Source organism: Balaenoptera physalus, assembly GCF_965194825.1.
Source record: "Balaenoptera physalus genome assembly, chromosome: 16".
NCBI lineage: Eukaryota > Metazoa > Chordata > Mammalia > Artiodactyla > Balaenopteridae > Balaenoptera > Balaenoptera physalus.
Genome location: NC_138898.1, coordinates 66,720,337 through 66,746,620, shown reverse-complemented (window position 1 = coordinate 66,746,620; position 26,284 = coordinate 66,720,337). Strand labels below are relative to the sequence as shown.

At 41.3% G+C, this 26,284-nt stretch overlaps 1 protein-coding gene across 6 annotated transcripts in view; it reads right to left on the bottom strand.

Moving 5' to 3' along the window:
- LOC309645087 (bMERB domain-containing protein 1) overlaps positions 1–26,284 on the bottom strand; it is a 199,257-nt gene that overhangs the window by 152,765 nt on the left and 20,208 nt on the right. For all 6 annotated transcript variants that reach the window (XR_014254733.1, XR_014254734.1, XM_082429686.1 and 3 more), the window contains one exon: positions 4,797–5,064. Coding sequence is in view for 4 of the 6 variants with exons in the window: in XM_082429686.1 (XP_082285812.1) it covers positions 4,797–5,064 (268 nt within the window). In the remaining 2 variants the exon portion in view is untranslated. The remainder of the gene's footprint in view (positions 1–4,796; positions 5,065–26,284) is intronic.

The following is a 26,284-nucleotide window of genomic DNA, read 5'->3' as shown; positions in this document are numbered from 1 at the left end:
CTATTATATAGATTGCCAGCAATTCATATTTTTCAGCCTCCACACTGTTTATTAAACCTGAAACGTTGGCCAGTTTAATGATCTGTTTGCCAGTCGGCACACACCCTTGGATTTTTAAATAATTGTCATCTCTCCTGGGCGTATAGAAAGATTATCATTTGAGCTTTCCACTTTATTCCAATCTCCTACTCATAGCACATTTATTTCCACCTCTATGCTTTTGCCAATGCTGTTATCTCTCCTGGTATCTCCTACCCACTGTGCCACCCTCCCCCACCTCCCCTGTCCAAAATCTTGATCATCCTTTAAGGCACACTCAAATCTTTCAAGAAACAGCCACGACCACTGACAACTGTGCTTTTAGAAAGCTCTGTGCTTTGTCAAAAGGCACCTTGTCTTTGTGCCTCCCCTAATTAATTACAGTTGGTTGAAAGCAATACTTTTATATATCTAACCACACTGAAATGTCACTATGCATTTTCCAACTGAGTAAAAAAAAAACAAAAAACCTACTCACTTCTAGTGGAAATATGTTGTCAAAAGTGGATGGGAGCAATTCCTTAGACTCTTTCTCAAAGGAGAAAATACTAGGTGGTTTCCAAAGATGCAAAAGCCGTTTCCTACACCTGCCCATAAGGAAGAAGGTGGTATCTACATAATCATTACCTGGAATTCACAAAGAAATGCACGCAAGGAAAAAAAAACTGACTGGCAGGCTGGAATAATCTCCTCCAATGCTATTGGGCACCATCCTCTTATGTTCTATTGCTGTGGTCCCCAACCTTTTTGGCACCAGGGACCGGTTTTGTGGAAGACAATTTTTCCACGGACCGGGGGTGGGGGAATGGTTTCAGGATGATTCATGGGCATTACATTTATTGTGCACTTTATATCTATTATTATTACATTGTAACATATAATGAAATAATTATACAACTCACCATAATACAGAATCAGTGGGAGCCCTGAGCTTGTTTTCACTTGCTACTCACTGATAAGGTTTTGATACGAGTCCTCACGCAATTGATTTATTATGGTCTCTGTGCAGTGAAACCTCTCTGCTAATGATAATCTGTATTTGCAGCCACTCCCCAGCGCTAGCATCACAGCCTCAGCTCCACCTCAGATCATCAGGCATTAGATTCTCACAAGGAGCGCGCAACCTAGATCCCTCGCATGTGCAGTTCACAGTAGGGTTCGAGCTCCTATGAGAATCTAATGTCACCGGTGATCTGACAGGAGGCAGAGCTCAGGTGGTACTGCAATGATAGGGAGAGTCTGTAAATACAGATGAAGCTTCGCTCACCTGCCTGCTGCTCATCTCCTGCTGTATGGCCTGGTTCCTAACAGGCCACAGGCTGATACCGGTCCATGGCCTGGGGTTGGGGACCCCTGCCCTATTGTGACAACCATTCAGCATGGATTGAGTGCTTACTGTATGTCAAGCACTATGCTAAATGCATTATATGCATTATCTCATTTAATCCTCCCAACAGCCTGAAGTGGTCCTTACTATCCTGTTGGAAGATGTCACTGAGAGGATGGAACTGCCAGCTGACTCTTGAGCAGGACTGGGGTAATCGGAGGCTCCTCACCCCTCCCGTCCTTGAAGTGTATATTCTACCCATTCTTCTCGCACTAGGAGCCAGTTCAAGGATGCGGCTTTGAGAGAGTAGGACGTTGTTGAGACCATCGGATGGGATACACCACTGAACCCCATTAAGGCCTCTATATAAACTGTTGAGATTCTGGCGGGCCGGTGCAGAGATCTTGTGGCGCCCAAGACAAGCCTCATATGTAAGTTCCCTTGTTGTTAAACCTGCCACCTACCAATCTGGAGTGGCTGTCTCTTTCTTTGGCCTCTTCTTGCCCTCTGAGTACGGGGCCAGTTTCAGATTTCAGCTGTCAAGTTCCCAAGGGTTCAAACCAACATATCCCCATTTTATAGATGAGACAGCTAACTTACAGAACGGTTCAGCAATTTTCCCAGGGTGACAAAGCAACAAAGTGTTAGAGCTGGTTTGGATCCATGTCACCTGATTTCAAAACTCTCATTCTTAGCTACTATACTATTTATATCTTCTACCTAGAAACTCTAGCTAACATTAAAGAGAACGGTTAATACGACCTTAACTGAAAATGACCAGTTTTGCAATCTTTTTCCCCTTTTCAAGTCTTTTTAAGTAACACCTACTCAGTGTTTAACATAAAATATTTAAATATGTGTAAAAGTTAAACAGAGAGTGTCTTCTTTTTAATGGGCCTCTCTTTTTCTCCAGCATTTCCTCCATAGCGACATTGGCTTGACAGTTATTATGCCACAGAATCAATAGTACTAATTTTCACACTTTGTTAATAAATAAGTGGAGGCCCCAGATGTTATGGGATGGACCCACAGATCCCCTGGGAGTTGAGAGAGAGTCCAAAAAGAAAAAAAAGCCACTTTAATTTAAAAAAAAAAAAAAGTTAGGCTGCAGACAAGAGTCTAGAGATCAAAAGTCTAGATTCAAAAGTGAAACTCTGGATCAGTGCTTTAAGAAGATTTTGAATTTGAATAGGTAAAAATGAAAGAAAACAAAAGATTTGGGGATCCACACCAAAAGCAGATCATAAACTGTGGTCTTGCATCTGAATGGGAAGCAAGAGTCAGAATCTTTGTTGGTTTGGAAGAGAGAGGATAAGAAAGCCTTTCCGCCAAGCTTTTAACAGTTTGCAGCCTAAGACTTAGAAGTACAAAAATTTCAGGAGCGAAAATGCTATATATCAGGTTTTCACTGCAATTTTTCTGTATGCTTGAAATTTTTCCTAATAAAATGGTGAGAACATAAAAAAACATAAGAGAATTATTAGGGACCTGGCCCACATTGCAGCTTTAGTCCAGAGTGTTGCTTTATGTAATTCTTTGCAAAGGATAAAAGCAGGTTCTTTCTACAGATGTAGTAATAAAATAATGGAAGCAGCCAATATATTCAGCACTTACCTTGAGCTCTACCTACATCATCTTATTGAATGTTCACAATTAAGCCGTAAGGTATGTATTATTATCATCTCTGTTTCAGAGAACAGAGGCAGAGTGAGGCTTAAAAAAATGTGACTAGTTACAAATTCAGTCACATGCCAGCAAGGGGGCAGAGCCAGGATTCAAACCCAGGGCTTCTATTCTGCACAGACCCAGTAGTCTTTCAAGGCCACCGTGAACTCCAGAGACCAACAGGCTGCCACATACTTAAAATCACTAAATGTGTTCTGGGACTCTCAACAGATTTAGAAAGCTTCCTGAAAATGTGAAAGCAATACACCTTCAGGTTAAAACCAGAGAGGGGCTCAGGGGCCCAACAAACCTGAGTTCAAATCCTGACTCTGCCACTTAAATCACATCACCTAGTAAGCCCCAATTTTTCCATCTATGTAAGGGGAGTCATAAGTCATAATATTCCCCTCAAGGAGGCTGTTCCAGGGATTGAATGAGAGGATGCATTTAAAGTTCTTAGCACAGGCAAGACCTAATACATGGCAATCTATCAACAAAAGGCAGCCATTGTGGGTATTATTTTGAGCTTGCAGGAAGACCAGAGACCCTCAGCCCTGGTGTCATGTTAAAGTATCAAAGCCAAAGGGTTTTGAAAGGATGAAATGGGAGGAAGGACCCATACTTCAAAAGGAGAAAGAAAAGAAAAGGAGAGAGGCTGGACACACTCTGGTTTCCAGGTGCAGAACTAAGATATTTGACTGTGATTTCTACTTGAACCCATGAAAACCAGAGTACAGTTGAACCATTCTAAAAAGATCTTCTGAATTTGTAATTACAGGTACGGAGAAAGCACACACACAGACACACACACACACAATCTTCTACCAGGTGAAGACAGGAAAAGAGCATATTCACAATACTTCGGTCCAACACAGCTCAGCGCCAAGGCAGGAAGCTGAGGGTCCTTGTGAAGGGCGAGACGGCCCTTCCCAGCCCGGATGGAGGTACGGAGCTAAAGCAAGCAGTGCAAGGGCAGGGGACTGCTAAGTGCCCGGGGTTTGCAGGGAGGGCTGGTGACCCTGGGACCCCTGCAGCTGCCTCTATACTTTGAGAGCAGGAGTTTCAACTACTGCATCCTATTCATTAACAACAAAAGATCCTTAGTTTATTTGTTAATGTTGTTGACCCCAAAATACCGTAGAGAGAAGCAGCAAATACAGTCTGTCCATTTCAGAACTGCCTTCTAGGACGGTACCCAAACCAGAGACTTTGAGTCAAGAGAGAAAGAAGGGCGTGCACAGGGTTAACCTTCCCCTAACCCTTTCCCTTCCACTCGCGACCCTGGAGAAGGCAGGGGAAGAAACGCTGGGAATTTCAGGTGTGCCCTGAACCTCACGCCGGGGGAGAAGCAAAAGCAGAAACCCAGTGGACACTCCCCCCTCTCCAGAGACGTGGGCGCTTTCCAGGATGGTCCAAAGGTTCCAGCGTCCCAGTGCATCCCGGGTGGAGAAAAGACCCTCCTCCCTGGGCTGCGGGAAAGACCCTACTTTCCAAGACCGGCTGCGAGCTTGGATCCGGGACTCCCGAGTCCACCCCAGGCTCCCGGCTCAGCTGCCTGGAGATTCCCGAGCCTCCCGGTGAAGCCCAACCCGGAGGCTTTTGTTCGAGGGAGAGCGCGTCGCAGCGCAGCGCATCCCCGCAGCGCTGAAAGCCTCGCTGCGGGGGCGCTTCCCTCGGTCCGCTCCCTACCAACCCCGCGCTCTCGCGACCACCCGCTCCAGCGCACGGATCCCCAACTGTCCCCACCCCCCGCCCGAATACTCACTTCTCCCCAGTCCCTCCGCTTTCCACGCCGTCTCCTCCACCGCCCCATAGCGCCTCAAAGGCTTCTCAGCTTCCAGATGGATGGACAAAGATTGCTTTAACTCCATCGCTGATCTCCGCGGGCAGGTCGACGGGTCTCCCTTTACTCCATCCCCGCTGCGGGTTGCAGGGAGGGAGGCGGCTCCAGCCAGCAGCGTCTTAAGGGGCCGGGCGCTCGTGACGTTGCTCCATCTCTTCCGCCGCCAGGGCCGGGGACAGCCGACTGGTACCTGGTGGGGGGGTGGAGGGGTGGAGAGAAGGATGAGGACGCATGCGCAATGGAGGCTTGGGGAGGGGAGCTTGGGGGCTGGGTAGACAGAAAAGAGGGTAGGTGATAACTCTACGAAGAACAACAAAACAACAACTAAAATAGAACCATCACAAAGGAAGTCAAAACAAGGCAGCAGCCCATACTGGGGCTTGTGGCGTCAGCGTGCTGCTAGGTTTTGAGTGGGATTTGTGAGAGCATCTCTATCTGGGGGCAATGGATCCATCTTTGTGGCGAGTGTACAGAAGCGTGAGTGTGGACCTGGATCTGTGGGTTCTGGGCTTGGCCGAGTGCGTTTTTGTGACAATCTCTGTCGTTTGCATCTGTGTGTATTTTGAATTTGAATTTGAATATAAAATGGGACAATCTTGTCTGCCGGTGCCTGTGTCCACTCTGTATGTGTTTGCATGAACTTCAGAGAGACATGAAACTATTTTGGACACAAGTATAACAAAGCTATTTGGAACATGGGTCTTTACTTTCCAGAAACCCAGAGGTTTATCTTAACCAACAAAGCACGGCAGCATTAAAAGTACAAGGTAAAATCAGCAGCTAGACTGATTTTTAAAATAGTACTATTTGTTGAATGATGGCTAGGTGCTAAACACTCCCCAATAACTCTGTGAAACAGATACTGTTTTGTTAGCTTTGTTTTATAGAGGATGAAACTGAGGTGCAGCAAGATTAAGTTATTTGCCCAAATTCCCACACTTACCAAGTGGTCTGGTCAGCACTTGAATCCAGACTTAAGACTCTTTATTGTACTGACCTTCTTGACTGCACAGGTATGTAGTTTTGTACTGGGTTGGGGGAGAAGCTCTATAGGACATGTGTTGTTCATTTGTTGCTTGTTGTTATTCTTAAGACATCATCTGGGGCAACTTTTGGTTTCCACACAGCTTGTGGAGGTATGAAAAGGCTTTAATAAAATGATTTATCAAACAGCAGCAAGAGGCTTTAAAAATTTATGATCAGTAAAGTACTTCTAGGGCTTCCCTGGTGGTGCAGTGGTTGGGAATCAGCCTATCAATGCAGGGGACACAGGTTCAAGCCCTGGTCCAGGAAGATCCCACATGCCACAGGGCAACTAAGCTCATGTGCCACAGCTAACTGAGCCTGCGCTCTAGAGTCCACATGCCACAACTACTGAAGCCCATGTGCCATGACTACTGAAGCCTGCACACCTAGAGCCCGTGCTCCGCAACAAGAGAAGCCACCGCAATGAGAAGCCTGTGTACCACAACGAAGAGTAGCCCCTGCTCACCGCAACTAGAGAAAGCCCGCATGCAGCAACAAAGACCCAACGCAGCCGAAAGTAAATAAATTAAAAAAAAAAAAAGTACTTTTAAATAGCTCATGAGAGAAAAAGGATAAAACAATGAAAAATTTTAAATATTTAGACCTCAATAGTCATGAGAGTATCACATATCAAAACTTGTAAGGTTATTGTTTTTTTTAATATATGTTTTTTTAATTAATTAATTTATTTATTTATGGCTGTGTTGGGTCTTCGTTTCTGTGCGAGGGCTTTCTCCAGTTGCGGCGAGCGGGGACCACTCTTCATCGTGGTGTGCGGGCCTCCCACTGTCACGGCCTCTCCCGTTGCGGAGCGCGGGCTCCAGACGCGCAGGCTCAGTAGCTGTGGCTCACGGGCTTGGTTGCTCCGCGGCATGTGGGATCCTCCCAGACCAGGGCTCGAACCCATGTCCCCTGCATTGGCAGGCAGACTCTCAACCACTGCGCCACCAGGGAAGCCCCAAAACTTGTAAGTTTTGATGTAAGTAAATGCATAGCCTTAAATGCATGCATTTAAAAATGTAAGACTAAAAATAAATGGGTTAGGATGAATAGGTAAGCAAAATGTGGTCTTTCCATACAGTGGAATACTATTCAGCCTTTAAAAAGGAAGGGGATTCTGCAATATGCTACAACATGGATGAAACTTGAGGACATAATGCTAAGTGAAATAAACCAGTCACAAAAAGACAAACACTGTACAATTCCACTTATGTGAGGTGCCTAGAGTAGTGAAAATCACAGGAACAGAAAGTAGAATGGTGGTTGCTGGAGACTAAGGGGAGGGAAGAATGCGGAGTTTTTGTTTAATGGGTATAGATTTGCAGTATTTCAAGACGAAAAGAGTTTTGGGGGTGGATGGGGGTAACGGATGCACAACAGTGTGAATGTATTTAATACCACTGAGCTGTACACTTAAAACTAGTTGAACTGTAAAAAAAAAATCATTGTGTTCAACTGAAAAGACTATAAGAGAAAGGAAGAGATAAAACCTAAGTGAAAAAAAAAAGAAAAAAAAAAACCTAAGTGAAGTAGAAAAATAATAATAAGAGCATAAATTAAGGTAATAGGGACTTCCCTGGTGGCACAATGGTTAAGAATCCGCCTGCCCAAGGCAGGCGACATGGATTCAAACCCTGGTCCGGGAAGATCCCACATGCCACAGAGCAACTAAGCCCATGCACCACAACTACTGAGCCAGTGCTCTAGAGCCTGCGAGCCACAGCTACTGAGCCCACATGCCACAACTACTGAAGGCTGCATACCTAGAGCCCATGCTCCACAACAAGAGAAGCCACTGCAATGAGAAGCCCGCTCACTGCAATGATGAGTAGCCCCTGCTCGCCGCAACTAGAGAAAGCCCGCACGCAGCAATGAAGACCCAACACAGCCAAAAATAAATAAATTAAAACAACAGCCACAACAACAACAACACTGAGTGGAGAAACTGGAACCCTCATACGTTGCTGGTGGAAATGTACAATGGTGCAGCCACTTTGGAAGACAGTCTGGCATTTTCTCAAAAGGGTAAACACAGTTATCTCATGACCCAGCAATTCCACTCCTTGGTATAGACCCACAAGAAATGAAAGATACATCCACACAAAAACTTGTTTGAACAAATGTTCACAGCAGCATTATTCACAATAGCCAAAAAAGTGAAAACAACCCAAATGTCCATCAACTGATGAATGAATAAATAAAATGTGGTATATTCCTACAGGGGAATGTTACTTGGTAATAAAAAGGGATGAAGTACTGATACATGTTGCAACACGGTTAAATCTTGAAAATGCTATGCTAAGTGAAAGACACCAGTCACAATAGACCATAAGTTATATGATCCCATTTATATAAACTGTCTAGATTCTTTATCTACAGAGAAAACATTATCTATAGCAAATCAACAGAGAAAGAAAGTAGGTTAGTGGTTGCTTAGGTCTGGGGGTGGAGGAAAATAGGCGAAGGCAGGGACTGCTAAAGATAACAGGGCTTCCTTTTGGGTGAAAATGTTCTAAAATTGTGATGATGGTTGCATAACTCTAGTAATATACTAAAAACCCTTGAATATGTACCTTTAAAAGGGTGATTTGAATAGTATGTGAATTATATCTCAATAAAGCTATTAACAAAAAAAAATAAATTGAATGGGATTTAACCATTTAAATCACAACACATTATCATGAGGTAAATAAAATGACTAAGGCCAGCCTGTGCAGCCAGCCAGCAGGGATTTCCAGGGGTCTGGCCACACAATCCAAATCTGTCTGGGTCCTACCTGGGGTTTGGCATTACCTGATGGTGATTGTCCATTCTAGCTTGTGTGTGTGTGTGTGTTTCATATTCTTTTCCATTATGGTTTATTACAGGATACTGAATATAGTTTCCTGTGCTAAACATAAAGACCTTGTTGTTTATCCATTCCATATATAATCGTTTGCATCTGCTAATCCCATACCCCAGATCCATCCTTCCCCCATCAGATTGTGTGTTGATGGATATCACTTGAGGTCCCGTGGCAATTGGAATTTCCAAAACAATGACAGTGATTCCAGGACAGTGATTCCCCAGTTAGTGGCTCAATTACATGGGCCCAATTCAGAAAAATTAGGCTAGGCGAACACCTCCCCACCCATCAGTCCACCCCCGCCAACCCTTCTGTCTCCCACTTAATATGTACTTTGGCCAGCATTATCCTGGGGTTTTAGTGAATTAGCCATTTTGCTACTAGTATATAGGCTATATGTTAGTAGGACTACAGTTATTCTTCTGTATCTGGAGAGACAGTAAAAGTTTCAATTGTAATACAAACGTATTCATGAAAGAACATCAGAAGGATCATTTCCCATTCCCATGATATGTCTTTCATTCCAGTTTAAATCATGGAGAAAGGGGGAAAATGTGGGCGTGGAGATGCACTGATATTGTTCAAGCTATTTTTACTCTCACAAAATGGGTCCCTCCCCTAATAGCCCCAATTTCTCCTAATAGATCATTTTTTATTAAAGCATATCATTTATCCGTCTTGTCTCTCTTTGATTCCTGGAAAACATTCCTTGAATATTTCAAGGAAAGACGTTACTAGCCATTTAAGTGGAATGCCCCCCATAATCAGTATGGCATTATACCTTGCATTCCAGCTGAATCACATCCTGTCAGTCACACACTCTGATTATAGAAACAGTGGAATAGCCAGAGAAGAATTGATCTGTGTGTCTGTAGAGAACAAATGTATGGACACCAAGGGGGGAAAGTTGGGGGGGGGCAGGGGATGAATTGGGAGATTGGGATTGACATACATACACTAATATGTATAAAATGGATAACTAATAAGAACCTGCTGTATAAAAAATAAATAAAATAAAATTCAAAAGTTAAAAAAAAAAACTGGGAAAAAAAAAGAATTCATCTGTGTTTCAGTGAAAAACCTAATGCAGAGGGAAAACAAAATCTCCCTGTGTCTCAAAGAAATATAAGAAGTGTTGCTTCTAGAACGTGGGAATTCCAGAAACTATGATTTGCATGAGAAGAAACATTAATTTTAAGATTCAGAAGAAAAAGTTCTAGATGTTAGGGCCATAGATGGAAGTCAGGCTGCTTGAGTGAGATCCTGACTCCATGATTGGAAGCTATTTACCTTAAACCAACTATGCAAGCTGTCCAAGAGATAGTTTCCTTTCCTGTAAAATGGGGTTAATTATGAAACATGCTTAGTACAGCACATAAGAGATAGTTTCCTTTCCTGTAAAATGGGGTTAATTATGAAACATGCTTAGTACAGCACATGGCACAGAATAAATATTCAATAAATGTCATTTATTCTATTAATTTCATCACTGCTGTCATTACTTGAAGTTAAAAGTTGGCTTCCGTGTTGTGCTGTAGTCATCAAAATATCAAGATCATCCTTACATAAATCCTAGAATATGCAACTCTATGAAGTCATTACATTTGTCATAATAATATTCCTAATTTTACAGACTCCTTCCAGGGAGATCGGTGTTATCCAGTATTAACACATTCCTAAATTGATGGTTAGCAGATATCTTGGATTTCCACAGATGAGGAGTTTCAGGAAGCAGTGAAAGAGATTCACAGAGAAGGACTGGAAAATGCAAAAACTGGACCAGGTTGCATGCCTCCTGCACAGTCCAGGAGCCTACACCATGTCAACTGTTCTGCAAAGAAGCTGTCACTTACGCTTGCAAGGCAGACTCCAAAGCAGAACCGTACACTTTCATCAGGCAGAGTTGGGATTAGTACAGCTCTCTTCTCTCATCAAAACTGGGGTGTTTTGTTGGTGTGTTTCATTTGTTTATTTTTTATTTTTATTTATTTATTTTTTTGGTGTGTTCCATTTGTAAAGTCAGTGATCAATGTCTTAAGAAGGCATCACTTTCATAAAGCAGATCTGGGGTTTTGGTGTTTCATTTCTATAATAAAATAACATACCATTAGTTTCCAACCCACATAAACACAAGACACACTTGGGACATGTTAGTAGGCATGTAAAGAATATTACCTGTAGAGCAGAGTGATAAAAAAAACTTGGGCTCTGTCGTCCTGGCTCCACCACTTACTAGCGGTATGACCTTGGGCAAGTCACTTCCTCTCTATTCTACTGAAAATGCGCTAAAGATCCCTAATGGCCTATTTTTTGTCACATCCAATAGCTTCTTTCCAGTCATCATCCTATTTAATCTCTCCAAAAATATGTAACGTTGTGGACCAGACCCTACTCCAAACTCCCTCTCTACCCAGTTTCCAGGACATGCTCTCTCCTGTCCTCTTGGCTCCCACTCCTGCTGTTCCAGTCCTCCCTTCTCGTCTCCTTCACAAGCTCTTTCTCCATCACTCACCCCCTTCAGTTAAGGTTCCCAGTGTTTATCCCTTTCATCTTCTCCTCTTCTCATTCTTCACCTCTTCCTAGTTAAACCTATCTTTTGTTCAATCTCCATCTCCAGCCCCCATCCTTCTCTCCTCTTAGAAATATCCAGCAGTCGTGGGGAAATTGATAAAAAGAGGAAAATGGATTTGGAAGAGAAAATAGAGTTAAAGAGAGTTCCAGAAAGCACACTGTGTATTCCTCTTAAAGGAGGCTTAGAAGAGAGAAAAGAAGCTGAGGAAACATATGCCGAAGACTTCAGACCTGAAATCCTGCATCTGTTGGAGAGCAGGGAGCTGGTACTTCTGCCCAAAGTGCTCAAGGAGTGGGATCAGGTGTTTTGGCTGTGCTGGGGCATGAAGTTATTAGGAGTGAAGTCAATGCTACATGCCTGTAAGAGGGTGGCGGGGGGGGAGTCTGAAAAAAAGTCCCCAGGGCATGTGGGGACTCTATTATGGTGCTTTCTGTTTTTCAACGTTTATTGAGTGGTTACTGTGTACCAAGCACTTTACAAGACTTACCCTTCTTAACTCTATACTCTGAACAGTGTCCTGTGAGATCATGGTTTGTAGCTACAGAGAGGTTGTAGTTTGCCAGTAAGTGGCAGCACCTGCATTCAGTCTCAGTCGGCCAGTCTCAGAGTCCAAACACTTAACCACAATCCCACATCCCCTCTCAAAGCTTTCCTTTCTCCTCCAGGAATCACCATGGCAACAGCCAGGAGGAGGGATTTATAACCTCAACCTGAACATGTTCAAAATCAGACTCCTTATATTTCCCCCCAAACCTGCTCCACCTCAATTAGAAATCTCGGATTTAGTCTCTGTACCTTACTCTCAAATATTCCACACTCTTTTACACATAGCCAGTCAACAAACCCTGTTGATTCTACCTTGGAAATCTCTCCAAAATCCAATTGTCCTCTTCATTCCCACTGCCCTGCTCTAGCTCAATGCTGCATCACCTTTTTCCCAGACTATTGCAGAAAAACATCTTTTCTGTTTTTTTTCCCTACTGGAGACTATTCTCCACATTGCTTCTAAAATTATCTTTATCTTTTATTATTTTTTTAGTATTTATTTATTTATTTGGTTGCACCAGGTCTTAGTTGAGGCAGGTGGGCTCCTTAGTTGTGGCTCCCTGGCTCCTTAGTTGTAGCACATGGCCTCCTTACTTGCGGCATGCATGTGGGATCTAGTTCCCTGACCAGGGATCGAACCTGGGGCCTCTGCACTGGGAGCGAGGAGTTTAATCCACTGCACCACCAGGGAAGTCCCCTAAAATTATCTTTAAAACACACACACAAATGCACACACACACACACACACACACATACACATGCAATGCCACTCTTATGCTTAAAAGCCTCCACTGGATTCCTGCTGCCTGCAGAGTAATTTACATAAGCAATCTCCTTCGTTTTGAGGACCATCAGGTTATTCCCAACTTCCTGAGTTTATCAAGAAAACCATGAGGAGAGTCTTGGAGTTAAAGCTTTGTAGATGTCCTTTATTTCCTTAGGATGAATTCCTTAAAGTGAAATTGATAAATCAAAGGATATGCACATTGTCAAAGGCATTTGATGCCTATTATTAAGCTGTTCTCCAGAAATGCCATACTTAACTTACACTCGCCAGAAGTGTGTACTACAACTTACTAGAATTCACATGTTTTCATGGGTATACCCACAGAGTGGAAATGTGTTCTATTCACTTTCAAATAATCAGAGCTGGAATACTGAACGGCACATGGTACTCAGCAAATGTTTGCTGAATGAATGAAGAACTGAATAAACAGAAGAAAAGTCCATTTGTGAAAAGCTCCCCGACTTGTGTATAGCTTAAAATAAGCATATCGTAACACAACTTCTAGATGTTGTCTGAATCTGACTGTTTCATGTAGAATTAATCCAGTAGCATCCTTTTGCACGTGGGATTGATATTTATGGGATGCTCCACAACAGTGCTCCATCCAGGGAACAAAATCTTTGCTTCCTATCCATATTCACTACACGTGTACAGACCCAATCTTATCGTAATTTCTTCAATTTTCCATCATCACCTATGCAGGTTAGAGGCTATCTGGAAAGGAGTTAACCTAAACAGTAAAATGAGTAAAAGGGTGCTAAAATTTCACAAATCTATATTTCCAGATGTGTACACTCGGCCCTCTGTATCTGTGTGTTTCACATCTGCAGATTCAACCAACAACAGAATAAAAATGTTTTGGGGAAAATAATTCCAAAAAGTTCCAAAAAGCAAAACTTGCATTTGCTGCTCATTGGCAACTATTTACATAGCATTTATATTATATTTATAACTATTTACATAGCATTTACCTTGTGTTAGATATTATAAGTACTCTAGAGATGATTTAAAGTATACAGGAGGGGGCTTCCCTGGTGGCACAGTAGTTAAGAATCCGCCTGCCAATGCAGGAGACATGGGTTCGAGCCCTGGTCCAGGAAGATCCCACATGCCTCGAAGTAACTAAGCCCGTGCACCACAACTACTGAGCCTGCGCTCTAGAGCCCATGTGCCACAACTACTGAGCCCATGTGCCACAACTACTGAGCCCGTGTGCCACAACTACTGAAGCCCACGCGCCTACAGCCTGTGCTCCGCAACAAGAGAAGCCACCAAAATGAGAAGCCCGCGCACCACAACAAAGAGTAGCCCCCGCTCGCCACAACTAGAGAAAGCCCGCATGCAGCAATGAAGACCCAATGCAGCCAAAAATAAATACATAAATAAATTTATTTTAAAAATAAATAAATAAAACAAAGTATACGGGAGGATGCGTGTAGATTATAAGCAAAACCTGCACCATTCTATATAAGGGACTTGAGCATCTGTGGCTGTTGTATCCAGGGGGTCCTGGGACCAAAAGCCCAGGGATACCAAGGGATGACTGCATATGCATCTCTCTGTTGTACAGCTCTGCTAGAATAAATGTCCCCAAAGCATCTCAATTTAAATCCCTTCCTTCCAAAACCTTCCACAGGTGGTAACAGTTTCCTTCCAGCCAGTCAGTCAAGCCAGAAAATGTGTATTTTGTCCTATAAATCTTACTGATATTGCCTAGGTACATCTGAATTTATCAACCTAGACTATCCCTTCCTCCCTACTTCTACTCCCGTTGAACTAATTTGGGCTCAAATGATCGCTACCCCTGACAATAAGTTTCATCACTGATTTTTAGCAGGCTAGAGATATATTCAGTGTTACTCCTGAAAGGTCATTTGATAGTCCTAAGGAGAATGGGATGGAGGAGTGGAGGTGGCATAAAACTAGAGGTAGGGATATCAGTTGAGAGACTCTAGTGGTAAAATACATAAGTACTTCCCAAAGTTTTTTATTTTTAATAAATTTATTTTATTTTTATTTATTTATTTTTGGCTGTGTTGGGTCTTCATTGCTGTGTGTGGGCTTTCTTTAGTTGCAGCGAGCGGGGGCTACTCTTCGCTGCGGTGCGCGTGCTTCTCATTGCGGTGGCTTCTCTTGTTGCAGAGCATGGGCTGTAGGCGCGCAGGCTTCAGTAGTTGTGGCTCATGGGCTCTAGAGCGCAGGCTCAGCAGTTGCGGCGCACAGGCTTAGTTGCTCCGCAGCATGTGGGATCTTCCTGGACCAGAGATTGAACCTGTGTCCCCTGCATTGGCAGGCGGATTCTTAACCACTGCACCACCAGGAAGCCCCTTCCCAAAGTTTAACATGTTAAAATGGACCCTCTGATCCAGATGGTCTGGGGTGAGGGTCTGAGATTCTTAGATGTTCTCAAGTGATGTCAAGGCTGCAGGTCCATGGACCGCACTTTGAGTAGCAAGACTTTACACGAGAAACAATGAGGGCTTGAAACAAAAAATGACAGTGGAATCAAAAGGAGGGCATGGACTAATGAGATATTAAAGAGACATGACCTGTTGACCTGAGCTACCTGAGGTTACCTGAGCATGAGGTAGCCACACTGAGTTGACACAGCTCCTGGGAATAGTACAGAAGGGATGTTTGAATTAATCTGTGTAACTTTGCTTTAGAATGATAGCTTTTTGGAAGTAACTCTCAGTCCTTTATGTTATCTTTAAGGATCCATGGAGATATTGGTACCCTCCAGTTAAGATTCTGTGGCAATATAAATTTTTCAAAAGCGTAAAGTCAGATGAAATAGAAAACCTTTACTCAGCATATACCATGAGCCAGTCACTCCATGCCTCTGCATATGTTATTCCTTCTCCTTGAATATCTCCATGCCCACATCACTCACACACACACACACACACACACACACACACACACACACACACACGAATTAACAATTTCTTCCTTTGTGTCACTGCCACATCTTTAATATACTTCTTATCACACTGCACTGGAAATGCTGAAAGCAATTCTACAATCATAGAAAGTGTGGGTTTTGGAGCCAATCGAACTTCAGTTCAAATCATAGCTCTGCCATGTATTGGGTTGATGATGAAGACAAGTACCTTTGCTTCCTCAGTTATAAAAATGGAGACGCCATCTACTGTGAGGTCATGTGTAGCCTTCAAGATGCTTTCCTTCAAGTAATAGGAAACCTAATTCACAGTGGTTTAAACAAGGAAGAGAACCTATCAGCTACTGAAACAGAAAAGCCCAGAGGTAAAGCAAGCTTTGAAATAGGCTAGTGTAGAGATTAAGAAATCATCAGGGTTTCTCTGAGATTCTTTCAGTGATACACTCCACTTCCTGTGCCCTTCATGCTAATAAAAATGGTTACAGCAGTTCTAGCACTCACGTCTGTATTAATACCCCAACCTGAAAATAAGAATGCCTTTGTTTGGTGTTCCCAGCTAAAGTTAGGAGTATCACTCTCCTAATGCCTAATTGGACCACTGCAGGTCACATGGCCATCCCTGAACCAATCACTGTAACTACAGGCAGGAAATGCACTGATTGGCTTCACCTTGGTCAGGTGCTCCATCCTTTGAGCCAGGAGTGGAATCACCCTCCCTGAGGATCTCCAAACAGGAACTGGGAGCTGTAGGGAAGAAGGGTGGAAAATGGATTCTGGAGAGGCAGCTGACAACTATTCACTATACCACACCCATTAGTACATTATACAAAGGGCGTGGCACAGAATCTTGTCTGCAGTTTGTGGGCGCACAGTAAGTGGTAGCTGTAATTTGCTTATAAGTCTATCTACTAGACCAGAAGCAAACTGAGAATGGGGTCCTTCTCAGCTCAGGCGTCCCTCATGCCTAGCACAGCACCTGGGACATAGCGTAAATATTTGTTGAATTAATGTTAATGGTTGGAATGGGAAATACAATGTGATAGAGTTATAGAAATTATTACAAGAAAAAAAAGAGGATCATATGACTTAAGGGAATATGAAAACATACACTGTTGCTGGTCCACGACACTGATAAGATAACCAAGCTGGATATAGTTGACTTACAGACTGGGGTTAAAATTGGAATAAATTTCAGTATATATTTTTAGGGGTCTGCTCTAATTTTGGGTCAATTCAGAAAAGAAATGCTAAGTGAAGTGTCTTTATCTGCTTTGCCTGGCTTGGGAGTAGAAGAGAAGAAAATCAACCTTTTTCTTTCCCCCTTAAATCTATTCAAGAAGTGTTGCTTGAGCATGTGCTACATGATCCCATATTATATAGGAAAATAAGTTTCAAGAGGACGGCTGATCTCGTCTATTATTTTGTGGATCTTAAGAATCAATGTCAATTAAAAAGACACTAACATCGATTAATCCCACTATGTGCCAGGCGCTGTCCTTCAAGCTTTCACAAATGTGATCTCTTTTAATCCTGAGTAAATTGAGGCTGTGAAAGGTTAAGCTCCTTACCCAGGATCACACAACTAATAAATAAAGACCCCGGTGCCGAGAGGCACATGCCTCAGAACCACTCTTCTTGTTACTAGAAAAGATTTCCTTGTATAAACCTCAGGGGCTTTACAAGGGAAATATTGGATTACGGTAATATGACTCATTAGCCCAATTTAATATTACCTATTCATTATAATGATGCTTGCATAGCAGAGAATGCTGTTGTATTTCTGCCTCTGGCTCAGATCACAGGAACTATGAACATAGGCTAATTACATGACCTACATACTCAATCAATATTAAGAACATTTTTAATTGCTCTTATTTATGTGGTTGAAAATATATGGTCTAATTTTGGTCAGCAGTAGCATCTAGGTAGTGCTGACTGAGAAGGGAAACATTTGTTGTTGCCATGAGAAATGCAAGAGAAAAGCTGAATCACACTGTACCACATCAGATGTTACCACTATTAATATAACGTGCTGAATAGTGAGCAAGATGGAATCAGACCATCTCTGACCAACAGGTTCATCATTCTACCAGTGGACAGATCCAAGAAATGTCACGGTACTACGTCCCTACGTTGTATTATGTTTTTATCAGCTAAGCTTATAATTAGTGTGTGGTTATCTGGTCAATGACACCAGTGTAGTGTACCATCCAAAAAGGGGATTGCAAACTCAATGCGTTCAGGGGCCAGGTGGGTAATGGAAATGAACACATTGGGCGGGTTGTCAGACGTAGGGAGTGAAGTCTATAGTGAACTCTCCAATGGAAGTAGATTTTTCAGGAGATGCCAGAAACCCAGGTTTTTAATATGAAATTTCCCATCTTCAAACCGTGTGATTGCCATAAAAGCACTCTTGTGGGCCAGATTTGTCCATTCTCCCCTACATGCCTCTGTTAAAAGACTCCTAGTTCATCTCTCATTTCTGTCTTCTTCTATCCTATGGAAGTCTGAACTTGCTTGGGTTCCAGTTTTCTTTTTGAGATAAGAGTTTCTGATACATGCTGTAGTTGTCTATTTGAGACATTGAGAAATTAAATCAATTTTAAAATTTTTATTATTTTTTATACAATTGTTAAAGGTTACACTCCATTTACAGTTATTACAAAATATTGACTATATTCCCTATGTTGTACAATTCATCCTTGTAGCCTATCTTATGCCCAATAGTTTGTACCTCCCTCTCCCCCACTCCTATATTGCACACCCCCAACTGGTAACCACCAGTCTGTTCTCTGTATCTGTGAGTCTGCTTCTTTTTTGTTATATTCACTAGTTTGTAGTAGTGTTTAGATTCCACATATAAGTGATATACAGTATTTGTGTTTCTCTATCTGACTTATTTCACTTAGCATAATGCCTTCCAAGTCCATCCATGTTGCTGCAAATGGCAAAATTTCATTCTTTTTTATGGCTGAGTAGTATTCTACTGCCATACACACCATATACATACCACATCTTCTTTATCCATCCATCTCTTGATGGACACTTAGGTAGCTTCCATATCTTGGCTATTGTAAACAACGCAATTTTTTTTTTTTTTGCCGCACCGCGCACTTGCAGGGTCTTAGTTCTCCGACCAGGGACTGAACCCAGGCCCTCAGCAGTGAAAGTGTGGAGTCCTAGCCACTGGACCACCAGGGATTTCCTAATAATGCAATTTTAAAATAAACTGTTTCTGCTTTATGGTCTTCATTTATTCAATCAAAAATGTCTCTTGAGTACCTATTATAGGCCAGGTGTTTTTCTGGGAGCTTGGGATACATCAGTCAGCAAAAGAGACAAAGAATCCTGCCCCCCTGGAGCTTGGGGGAAGAGAAGGGTGGAAGCATGCAATAAACAATAAACATAGTAAATAAATAAACTATATAGGATAGTAGAAGAAGACGTTACAGCTATGGAAAAATAAAGTAGAGCCGAGTAAGGAGGATTGGGGGAGTAGAGCGGAAAGGGGGGCCAATGACAATTTTAACCAGGGTGGTAGGGGCAGACCTTATTGAGAAGATACATTTAAGCAAAGAATTGAAGGAGTTGAGGGAGTTGGCCATGAGATTATCGTAGGGAAGAGCCAGTGCAAGGATCCTACAGTATCCAGCCTCCATTAGGGCCCCCAGTGACCCCTGCCTCCTGGTGTTCATGCCCTTGAGGGCTGAATTTAGAAGAGATGAGAAGAGAGTGTGGCAGAAGTGAAAGTGTGTGACTTGAAAACTAAGTCATAAAAGGCATGTGTTGGTGTTTTCTCGAGTGTTCTTTCTCTCTCTTGGATCTCACTCTATGGAAAGCTGTGTTGGGAGCTGCCCAATGGAGAAGTTCATGTGGTGAGGAACTGAAGTCTCCAGCCAACAGCCAGGTGAGTGAGTTTGGAAGCGGGTCCTCCAGCCCCAGTCAAGTCTTCTTCACAGACGGCAGCCCCAGCTGCCATCTTGACTGTAACCTCATGGAAGATCCTGAGCTCCAACCACCCTGATAAGCCACTCCCAGATTCCTGACCCACAGAAATTCTGTGAGATAATGTATGCTTTTTCTTTTAATTACACTTTGGGGTAATTTGTTACACAGCAACAGATAAATAATACAGACCCTAAATAAGACTGTGCCTGGAGAATGTGAGGCAGAGAGGGAAGTGGTAGGAACTGAAAACAGAGGGTCAAGGTGAAGGTGTGGTAGGATCTCCAGGCTTCTATAAGAATCCTGGTTGTTCCTCAGAGTGAGATGGAGAGCCACTGCCAGGGTTCATTCTCAGAAGAGTGACATGACATGACTTACTGGTCTGACAACTGAAAAAGAAGGTAGGATTTCTTTAGCACTATATAACAAATTATTTCATACTCATAATGATTCAGAAAAGCTTTTTCTTTTTTTCTACGTTGCCTCTAATTTCTGTCCTTGATTATCCTGTCAGCCTTGGGTTTTCACCCAAGTCTTCCTTGGATATTCCATGTGGACCTTACATTGTAGCATCTTCCATATCTCGAAACCTCGTCCTTCTCCCTTCAGGCACTCATCCAGAAACAATATTTTGGATCCTGCCTGACTTCAGCAGAACTATTTTTAAACCTTTGTAAAACCCAGACACTCTTTGTTTTAGAGGATTACCCTACTTTGTATCAAACATATTGAAATGCACCCACATCCCACATTTAATATAGATGATATAATTATGTGAATTGAGTTGCAGATTACTGGCTGACATTATATTCTCTTTTAAAAGAGATTTAAAACTTATTCATTTTGATTTTCTGAGTTTTTTTTTTTTTGTATTTTGAAGCCATACCTATGTATGTGTAGACATATATGTATATATGCATGTATGTATATGTGTATACACATACACACACACTTCAAGTTTTAAACATCTTTATAAACCTTTAAAGGTCAAAGACCCTAATCGCCGTGCTTACAGTGCCCAAAAGGTAACATAACCTGGAACTAGTTTCCTTATATCCTGTAGAACAGAGTTTCTCAACTTAGTACAATTGACATCTGGAGTCAGATTATTTTCTCTTGTGGGAGCTGTCCTGTGCATCGAAGGATGTTTAGCATCATCCATGGACTCTACCCACCAGATGCCTGTAGCACACCCTCTCCCCTCCACCCCATTGTGACAACCAAAAATGTCTCCAGACATTGCCAAATATCCTCTGGGTGTAGGGTTGCCAGATAGAATACAGAACTTCCACTTAAATATAAATTTCAAATAAACAACAAATCACTTTTATTCATATGCCCCAAGTGCAACATTTGGGACATAATTATACTAAAAAAGTATTCACTGTTTGTCTGAAATTCAAATTTAGCTGGGTGTCCTGTACTTTTATTTGCTAAATCTGGACACCCTACCTGGAGAGAAAAATTATCCCCAGATGAGAACCATTGCCCTCGATCTTAATTCCCACCTCCGCCTTCCCTTCTCTCTATGCTTGAGATTTAATGGCATATTACTTATTACACTGGTTAGCAAAGTCAAAGAAATCTACTTTCTTCAACTTCAGGGGGTTTCTATGCATGAATGCAATTAGTGCCATTGTCAGTATTCATTTACACAGAAGTCAACCAACCAGTATTTCTTGAACTCCTTTGGGCAAAGCATTGGGCTAGAGGGATACAGAAGAAATATAAAACATAACCCTTAACTTCGAAGAGCTCCAATTTCATTGGGAGAAAATATAATACACACAAAATAGTTTATAATAGAGAATAAAACATAATAAAATGCTAAATTATCTGGTACAGACTATAAATGCTCTGAGAGTCAGGAGAAAAGAAGTGTAACAAAAGCCAGAACAGGCAGAGATGGTTTTATAGCAAGGTGTCGGTGACTGGGCTTTGAAAAACAACTTTAAAAATAGAGTAGGTACTCAGTTCAATAAACATTTGGGCTTTTTTGTTGTTGTTTTTTTAAAATTAATTTATTTTTTTATACAGCAGGCTCTTATTAGAGATCAATTTTATACACATCAGTGTATACATGTCAATCCCAATCGCCCAATTCATCACACCACCACCCCCACACCCCCGCTGCCTTCCCCCCTTGGTGTCCATACGTTTCTGCTCTACATCTGTGTCTCAATTTCTGCCCTGCAAACTGGTTCATCTGTACCATTTTTCTAGGTTCCACATATATGTGTTAATATACGATATTTGTTTTTCTCTTTCTGACTTACTTCACTCTGTATGACAGTCTCTAGTTCCATCCACATCTCAACAAATGACCCAATTTCGTTCCTTTTTATGGCTGAGTAATAGTCCATTGTATATATGTACCACAACTTCTTTATCCATTCGTCTGTTGATGGGCATTTAGGTTGCTTCCATGACCTGGCTATTATAAATAGTGCTGCAATGAACATTGGGGTGCATGTGTCTTTTTGAATTATCGTTTTCTCTGGGTATATGCCCAGTAGTGGGATTGCTGGATCATATGGTAATTCTATTTTTAGTTTTTTAAGGAACCTCCATACTGTTCTCCATAGCGGCTGTATCAATTTACATTCCCACCAACAGTGCAAGAGGGTTCCCTTTTCTCCACACCCTCTCCAGCATTTGTTGTTTGTAGATTTTCTGATGATGCCCATTCTAACTGGTGTGAGGTGATACCTCATTGTAGTTTTGACTTGCATTTCTCTAATGATTAGTGATGTTGAGCAGCTTTTCATGTGCTTCTTGGCCATCTGTATGTCTTCTTTGGAGAAATGTCTGTTTAGCTCTTCTGCCCATTTTTGGATTGGGTTGGTTTTTTTTTTTATTAAGCTGCATGAGCTGTTTATATATTTTGGAGATTAATCCTTTGTCCATTGATTCGTTTGCAAATATTTTCTCCCATTCTGAGGGTTGTCTTTTCGTCTTGTTTATGGTTTCCTTTGCTGTGCAAAAGCTTTGAAGTTTCATTAGGTTCCATTTGTTTATTTTTGTTTTTATTTCCATTACTCTAGGAGGTGGATCAAAAAAGATCTTGCTGTGATTTATGTCAAAGGGTGTTCTTCCTATGTTTTCCTCTAAGAGTTTTATAGTGTCCGGTCTTACATTTAGGTCTCTAATCCATTTTGAGTTTATTTTTGTGTATGGTGTTAGGGAGTGTTCTAATTGCATTCTTTTACATGTAGCTGTCCAGTTTTCCCAGCACCACTTATTGAAGAGACTGTCTTTTCTCCATTGTGTATCCTTGCCTCCTTTGTCGTAGATTAGCTGACCATAGGTGCGTGGGTTTATCTCTGGGCTTTCTATCTTGTTCCATTGATCTATGTTTCTGTTTTTGTGCCAGTACCATATTGTCTTGATTACTGTAGCTTTGTAGTATAGTCTGAAGTCAGGGAGTCTGATTCCTCCAGCTCCACTTTTTTCCCTCAAGACTGCTTTGGCTATTTGGGGTCTTTTGTGTCTCCATACAAATTTTAAGACTTTTTGTTCTAGTTCTGTAAAAAATGCCATTGGTAGTTTGATAGGGATTGCATTGAATCTGTAGATTGCTTTGGGTAGTATAGTCATTTTCACAATATTGATTCTTCCAATCCAAGAACGTGGTGTATCTCTCCATTTGTTGGTATCATCTTTAATTTCTTTCATCAGTGTCTTTTAGTTTTCTGCATACAGGTCTTTTGTCTCCCTAGGGAGGTTTATTCCTAGGTATTTTATTCTTTTTGTTGCAATGGTAAATGGGAGTGTTTCCTTAATTTCTCTTTCAAATTTTTCACCATTAGTATATAGGAATGAAAGAGATTTCTGTGCATTAATTTACTTTCCTGCAACTTTACCAAATTCATTGATTAGCTCTAGTAGTTTTCTGGTGGCATCTTTAGGATTCTTTATGTATAGTATCATGTCATCTGCAAACAGTGACAGCTTTACTTCTTCTTTTCCAATTTGTATTCCTTTTCTTTCTTTTTCTTCTCTGATTGTTGTGGCTAACACTTCCAAAACTATGTTGAATAATAGTGGTGAGAGTGGATAACCCTGTCTCGTTCCTGATCTTAGAGGAAATGCTTTCAGTTTTTCACCATTGAGAATGATGTTTGCTGTGGGTTTGTCGTATATGGCCTTTCTTATGTTGAGGTAGGTTCCCTCTATGCCCACTTTCTGGAGAGTTTTTATCAGAAATGGGTGTTGAATTTTGTCAAAAGCTTTTTCTGCATCTATTGAGATGATCATATGGTTTTTTTCTTCTTCAATTTGTTAATATGGTGTATCACACTGACTGATTTGTGTATATTGAAGAATCCTTGCATCCCTGGGATAAATCCCACTTGATCATGGTGTATGATCCTTTTAATGTGTTGTTGGATTCTGTCTGCTAGTATTTTGTTGAGGATTTTTGCATCTATGTTCATCAGTGATATTGGTCTGTAATTTTCTTTTTTTGTAGTGTCTTTGTCTGGTTTTGGTATCAGGGTGATGGTGGCCTCATAGAATGAGTTTGGGAATGTTCCTTCCTCTGCAATTTTTTGGAAGAGTTTGAGAAGGATGGGTGTTAGCTCTCCTCTAAATGTTTGATAGAATTCACCCGTGAAGCCATCTGGTCCTGGACTTTTGTTTGTTGGAAGATTTTTAATCACAGTTTCAATTTCATTACTTGTGATTGGTCTGTTCATATTTTCTATTTCTTCCTGGTTCAGTCTTGGAAGGTTATACCTGTCTAAGAATTTGTCCATTTCTTCCAGGTTGTCCATTTTATTGGCATAGAGTTGCTTGTAGTAGTCTCTTAAGATGCTTTGTATTTCTACGGTGTCTGTTGTAACTTCTTTTTCATTTTTAATTTTATTGATTTGAGTCCTCTCCCACTTTTTCTTGATAAGTCTGGCTGGCTAATGGTTTATCAATTTTGTTTATCTTCTCAAAGAACCAGCTTTTAGTTTTATTGATCTTTGCTATTGTTTTGTTTCTATTTCATTTATTTCTGCTCTGATCTTTATGATTTCTTTCCTTCTAACTTTGGGTTTTGTTTGTTCTTCTTTCTCTAGTTCCTTTAGGTATAAGGTTACATTGTTTATTTGAGATTTTTCTTGTTTCTTGAGGTAGGCTTGTATAGCTATAAACTTCCCTCTTAGAAATGCTTTTGCTGCATCCCATAGGTTTTGGATCGTCGTGTTTTCATTGTCCTTTGTCTCTAGGTATTTTTTGATTTCTTCAGTGATCTCTTGGTTATTTAGTAATGTATTGTTTAGCCTCCATGTGTTTGTGTTTTTTACGTTTTTTTCCTTGTAATGCATTTCTAATCTCATAGCATTGTGGTCAGAAAAGATGCTTGATATGATTTCAATTTTCTTAAATTTACTGAGGCTTGATTTGTGACACAAGATGTGATCTATCCTGGAGAATGTTCTGTGCGCACTTGAGAAGAAACTGTAATCTGCTGTTTTTGGATGGAATGTCCTATAAATATCAATTAAATCTATCTGGTCTGTTGTGTCATTTAAAGCTTTTGTTTCCTTATTTATTTTCATTTTGGATGATCTGTCCATTGGTGTAAGTGAGGTGTTAAAGTCCCCCACTATTATTGTGTTACTGTCAATTTCCTCTTTTATAGCTGTTAGCAGTTGTCTTATGTATTGAGGTGCTCCTATGTTGGGTGCATATATATTTATACTTGTTATATCTTCTTCTTGGATTGATCCCTTGATCATTATGTAGTGCCCTTCCTTGTCTCTTGTAACATTCTTTATTTTAAAGTCTATTTTATCTGATATGAGTATTGCTACTCCAGCTTTCTTTTGGTTTCCATTTCCATGGAATATCTTTTTCCACCCCCTCACTTTCAGTCTGTATGTGTCCCTAGGTCTGAAGTGGGTCTCTTGTAGACAGCATATACGTGGGTCTTGTTTTTGTATCCATTCAGCAAGTCTGTGTCTTTTGGTTGGAGCATTTAATCCATTCACATTTAAGGTAATTATCAATATGTATGTTCCTATTACCATTTTCTTAATTGTTTTGGGTTTGTTTATGTAGGTCCTTTTCTTCTCTTGTGTTTCCCACTTAGAGAAGTTCCTTTAGCATTTGTTGTAGAGCTGGTTGGGTGGTGCTGAATTCTCTTAGCTTTTGCTTGTCTGTAAAGCTTTTGATTCCTCCATGGAATCTGAATGAGATCCTTGCCAGGTAGAGTAATCTTGGTTGTAGGTTCTTCCCTTTCATCACTTTAAGTATATCATGCCACTCCCTTCTGGCTTGTAGAGTTTCTGCTGAGAAATCAGCTGTTAACCTTGTGGGAGTTCCCTTGTATGTTATTTGCCATTTTTCCCTTGCTGCTTTCAATAATTTTTCTTTGTCTTTAATTTTTGTCAGTTTGATTACTAAGTGTCTCAGTGTGTTTCTCCTTGGGTTTATCCTGTATGGGACTCTCTGTGCTTCCTGGTCTTGGGTGGCTATTTTCTTTCCCATGTTAGGGAAGTTTTCAACTATAATCTCTTCAAATATTTTCTTGGGTCCTTTCTCTCTCTCTTCTCCTTCTGGGACCCCTATAATGCGAATGTTGTCCCAGAGGTCTCTTACACTGTCTTCATTTCTTTTCATTCTTTTTTCTTTATTCTGTTCCACAGCAGTGAATTCCACCATTCTGTCTTCCAGGTCACTTATCCGTTCTTCTCCCTCAGTTATTCTGCTATTGATTCTTTCTAGTGCATTTTTCATTTCAGTTATTGTATTGTTCATCTCTGTTTGTTTGTTCTTTAATTCTTCTAGGTCTTTG